This window comes from Chelon labrosus (assembly GCF_963514085.1).
Source record: "Chelon labrosus genome assembly, chromosome: 9".
Taxonomy (NCBI): Eukaryota; Metazoa; Chordata; class Actinopteri; order Mugiliformes; family Mugilidae; genus Chelon; species Chelon labrosus.
The window spans coordinates 19,254,312-19,259,971 of record NC_140359.1 but is presented as its reverse complement, the minus strand read 5'-3'; the positions used below and the strand labels follow the sequence as shown (position 1 = coordinate 19,259,971).

The window sequence follows — 5,660 nt, the reverse complement described above, 5'->3', positions numbered from 1 at the left end:
GAGAACATTTCTTTAAAAAACAAAACAAATTATTTATGAATTATTCTATAATGTTTCTTGATGAGTGTGAAAGTACATGTACTGTGTTTCATAGCCAAAAACAAGCCGACTGAAGCTTCAAAACACAAATAATTTAATGACAGTACACGTTAAGCATTACAGTTTTACTGCGTAACACAAATCACCTCTGAACACTTGAATACATTCGGTTGTGTTGTACTTGTAAACACATCGGAGTGTTTGATTTTGCTCAGAGTTGGAGACAGTGCAAATAAAAGGAAGTCATCTCTGTCAGTCCAGACATCCACAGACCCAATAACTGATGTCCTCTGTTATGTATCACAACAACGTAGAGTTTTGCAGCTCACTAGTGGACGGAAACAGAGACCAAAACTTCTGAGTAACAGCCCCGCACCAATGGCCCGTAACCTCCGTGACCTCAGGTTGTCAGGCATAAAGTAGACTGTCAATACAGGATCCAGTCAGACCATGGACACTGGGTATAGGCTCATGGCACAAGGCTAATGTCTCTGTGATCCATCATGCGACAGTTGGGCACACAAACCATCTCCAGTCTTTCTGGAATTTTCCGTCTTAGCTCAGACCTGCGCTTCCCTCAGTGAACGGACACGACCTCCCTCTGCACCTCCGCATCCATCCGTCCCTGCTGAATACGCTCCACCTGACTGTATCGCGGAGGTCTCTCCCAGCTCCACGTGCAGTCCGGGGCCTCCGAGCTGTCCTGGCTGTACAGCGGAGGAGCCAGGCTCATCACCACATCCACCCCGTCGATTGTGACCACAAATTCACGAGGGGTGTCGGGACAGACTTGGCTGTCCCGGGACTCTTCGTACGACGGAGGAAAGCTGCTTGGTCTGCAGAGGACAAAACGTAGTCCTTTAGTTTAGCTTTGTTTTACAGTGACGCAAAGACTGCTAAAAAAAAAAAAAAAACTATAATAGCTGAAATGCAATGTTTGAAACATGACCTAGAGTATGTGACCAGTACTATTTGAAGACTTATGATGCAGAAACAAAATGCAAACTTTTCTGACCAGCAGTTTCTTCTACAAAACACATACTTTTATGCTAGTATGACAATTTGTTCAGTTACTATTTTGCAAAAATAATTAAATCATTTAGAAACAGTCTAAAAGTTCCATATTGTACAAAAGAAGGGTTTTAACATGGATTAACATTTATGTTCAGGTTTGAAATACAAACTAAATGACACACTTTATTCCGTTTGTCTCAGTTTCACAGGAACACTTTGCAAAGGTGAGTACCATACAGGGTTTTTACCGTTCAACTGTGAAGACCTGGACGTGCCGCTCACGTCCTCCTCTTCTCTGGTAAATCTTGCTCTTCATGCTGTGGCAGATTGTCCAGAATACCCCAGCCAGCATGAAAAGGAATCCAAAGACAACCATGATGTAGACAGGAATGAGCGTCAAAGAGTCCTTAAAGTCGCCCTGCAGGGACACCAGATAGGCCCCGATGCACGTCAACGCAAACCCCACCGCAGGCAGAACCGTACGGGCCAGGGAACACAGCTGCTTCTTCACATTCATGATCAGTCAACTCACTTGTTGCTTCCTTGCTGGAGTTCACGTGTGCCTATTTCTTGGCTTCTGCACAAGTTTTGATGCCACTGGTATAAGTCCTGTCGTGCCTCTTTAGCATAAATAAACAAACACCCTCACCAAGATTGAGTAGCAACAAATGCAGCTGCTTTTGTTTGTCCGTCTGAGCTGCCCTGCCTCTTCAGACACGAGGGGAAGTGGCTGCGAGGTACCTGCCTCCTCGGTTGTATATTAACACAGTATTAATCTGGGGTCAGGCGGAGGAGAGAGATAGGGCTGGCAGAGAGGCAGCCAGAAAAATCCTTTTCGCCGAAAGCAGGTAAGACAACAAACACTGTATCACCATATGCTGTAGGTCGTATAAAGATTGGCAAGATTGTGATTCCAGATAAGTGAATTGACTTCATGTGTTGAAGACATTGGCTGTTTATACACGGTTGAAGGCTGAAGGTAATATGGTAGAAATCCAAGAGGTCTCAAAATGCTTAAGAACGCATGAAGAGAAAAGAAAAACACTAAAAAATAAAAATCTTGACTTTACTTATCTACTGACCTTTTTTCTTTTTTTCTTTTTCCATTGTGAAATGTGGGATACTTTTGCAAATATTTTTTAAATAAAGTGTCAAGGCTAGGACAATTCACTCATCTGTAAAAATAAATATTACAATTCATGTCAACACAGAATAACTGACTGTGTAAAAATTTTATGACTCCTATCTGTAAAAGCGTGTACTCATTTACTGAATTTAATAACACATATTGTGAAAGATGTTAAACATGAAAACTTATAGATAATGCCACTTCTAATTAAATATTTAGATCCAAGGTTGCTTTATTGATGCTTGTGAACATTAGCAACATAAATGAAATGAAGTGAATATAAAAATAAAATGAACAAAAGTGAAAAGTGTGCACCAAAACTCCATCCTGCAATGTATTTAATTCAATATTTATTTAATTTTGTTTGCACTGTTTTCCTTTCTTCGTCTTTTTGCAGTAATCTTTCCATTTAACCTTCACACTCAGTACATGGCACCATGCATAGTGTCATACCTATATATGCGGGTTAGGCTTTGTTAAATGATTAATTATGATGCTGCAAACAAAAATAAGAAATAAGTAGATTTTATCCAAAAATTCAGCGTAAATCTACACCAGATGTTGGCCCTGTACATGCATCTCCATACACAATACATACTCAAATCTTTTTGCTTTATGTCCTTATATAAATATTTTTGTTTCCTCTGATTTAACCATTGGATCTGATTTTATCTACCATACATTGCTAACATTATCTGAACTGATATGAATAAAGTAGATCATATTGCATGTAACAGAAGGATGTGTTGTTTAAGATTCGAGAAGTGAATCAACTCCTGCACCATTATGACTCGTGTTTAGAGAATTTCATTTACAGTCTTTGTACTTTACCAATATTAGAGCCTCTTTTATACTATTGTTGTTTGTATTTATGCTTTTTTTCACTTCTGTACTGTTCATTCTTAATTTTGTACTGATCCTGTCTGTTACTGTTCCATTCCCTCTGCTGCTGTAACACTGTAAACGTCAACACGACATCCATAAAGGATTATCTTATCTTATCTTATCTCAGATGGATCCATGTTCATGTAGAGAACTGCATCTGTAATTTGATGAGCATGACTAAGCTTTCGCATCACTACCAGACGCAAAAGCTGGAAGGGATCTTGTACGTCGTGAGGCAGTCCGTGCTGATAAAATGTCAAGCAGTCTGCGCTTTGACGCTGTCTATATATTATATTGTCTATATACATGAACTTTCTCTAATTCTCCTTTTGCATCTTTTCGTTTCCCTTAAATCTGATGTCAGTGTCTTCCAGGTTAAAGCACCTTTCACTGCCCTGCATGTACTTTGAACTTCACAAGTCTAACAAACTGTAATGTTTAAACCTTTACTGTGAAAATATGACGTCCTAGTTACATAAATCTGAATGACAAACTATAAGGTGAATGGCCACACCTGGAAAAGAGTCAGCAGCTCAAAACAACAGCTTTTGCAAAGTTTGTGCAAAGGAAAAGATATCGTGTCAAAGCATATGCCTGCTTGTTATTTATAATTACATAATATACAACATAATAATGCAATAGCCCTGTGATAGCCTGGCGATCTGTCCAGGGTGTAGCCCGCCTCTCGCCCAATGACAGCTGGGATAGGCTCCAGCCCCTCCATGACCCTCCAGAGGACAAGAGGTTAGAGAAAATGAATGAATGTATGAATAATAACGCAATAAAAGTTAGCAGTATGTTCCTCTACGTGACACACGTGACTGATTGCGACCTTGCTCCTTGTTTACTGATCAACATTGTCACTTAATTACGTTTTATTATGCATGGCGTTTCGTTTTTCATGAATGGTATTATGAATGAAATCCTCCCACACCCCCCCAACACTTCTTATGACTGCAGCACTGTCAACAGAGCCCTTATAAGGACTCTGAGAGTTTAATGGTTTTATGAAGCTTATCAGTCTTATCAGTGTGGATTTAATCCCCTGAGCTCAGCTTGGGTAGTATCTGGATATTGCACCATGGTGATGTTTTTCAGCATGTTAACACACTCCTGTGTCTGATGCATATTTACATATATCATACTACGAAACTTCTTGTAATAGTGGCACTAAGCTGAGTATGAACCACTGTGTGAGCTACACATGCAGCAACCTGATGCAAAGCTTTGAAATGTCAAATTATGATTCTTTCAGTGGTCCGGGAACTTTACTCGGTTATGAAATGTTTTGATAATAATGACTGCAGATAGTGTATCCTCTGACAGCTCTATCTTTGGCACTGTTATTGCAAATAGTCTGGACTGATAACGCGAATGAGCTGACCTATAAGAGGAAATAAACTGAAGTCTTGAAACCGGGAGAATGAAACTTGCAGCATGCTATCTGCACATAGCAGATACTCAGGCAAATAAGCAGAAGCCGGCAGTCTCGATCTCCAGCGCCGTGTGCAATTTTCATCCGGGAAGTCGTTGTTGCTCACAGGGATTTGTACGTCATTATAACAGATCCACTGTAGGTGAGAAATCCTGTAGCAAAGTGTTTTCCCGCTTCTCTTGGAGGTCTCGCTGGTGATTTATTTTATTTGTATTTAATTGCTGTATGTATCTGATGTGCACCTGTTGTGCCAAGCCCTGCAACGCACAATAAAAAATAAAAAATAGCTTTTTTAAAGCTTTTTTTATAGCTGCTGCTGTAGGAAAATTAGTTTACACCCCTGAGTGCAGGATGAGTCATTAATATTTTGGGGGTTTTTCAGGTAATGACCAACTCTAATATACTATTAAAAATACTTAAAACAGCAGGAGCAGATACCGGTGTGTGAGACATAACATATAAACACACTGTTTTAAGTGGGACTTTAAAGGTTTGGTTCACCCACATTACAAAATATGAAAAAAACAAAGGATCAGCTCCCCTGTAGATTTGAAGTCTATGGACAGGTTACCTATGGATAGGTAAAACTCTCTCTGGTAAAACAGAGAGAGTTTTACCTTTGCTAAGTTAATCCCAGAGCCCGAGAGCAGCATCTCTCACATCAGTGTTAAGAGTGCAAGCAGTTTATAATTATAGCATATTATTCACATCATTTTCATACTAATCACAGCCTCCAGCGACCCCTCATGCCCTGCACAGAAGCCCCCGCATTAGCTGCGTTTTCACCACGTATTTATTCAGGTTTTGCCTTTGTCACCTGGTTTGCAACCTTGATTAATAATTTGTCCAGGCTCTCCAAACCCAACTCTGTCTCTCTTTTCATTTTCTGCGCACGCTGCACTGTCGCTTGACAATAAAAATGAGACGTTGTCCTCAACACCAGTTCTACTGAGTGGTTGCAGTTTTTGTTTTTGAAACCTCGCAGCATTAAATTCAGCAGAAGCATGTCCGTCCAGCCAGTGCAGTGCCCATTTACTTAGTGAAGAAGCCTCTCTGAAATCAGCCATAGCATTTTCTTTTCAACTGTGAACGAACTGACCCTTTAAAAGTGTATTTAGATACTTTATACAGTTCTGCAATATAAAGATACAGATAGCA

General features: G+C 40.0%; 1 protein-coding gene across 1 annotated transcript; it reads right to left on the bottom strand.

Moving 5' to 3' along the window:
* Nucleotides 1-2: 2 nt before the first annotated feature.
* Nucleotides 3-1,662, bottom strand: LOC311492428 (transmembrane protein 252-like). The gene is made up of 2 exons (XM_084550708.1): nt 1,302-1,662; nt 3-875 (listed from the first exon to the last, which is right to left on the bottom strand). Exons 1-2 carry the CDS (start codon nt 1,568-1,570, stop codon nt 617-619), a joined length of 528 nt encoding a protein of 175 aa, XP_084406834.1. The 5' UTR covers nt 1,571-1,662; the 3' UTR covers nt 3-616.
* Nucleotides 1,663-5,660: the final 3,998 nt, after the last annotated feature.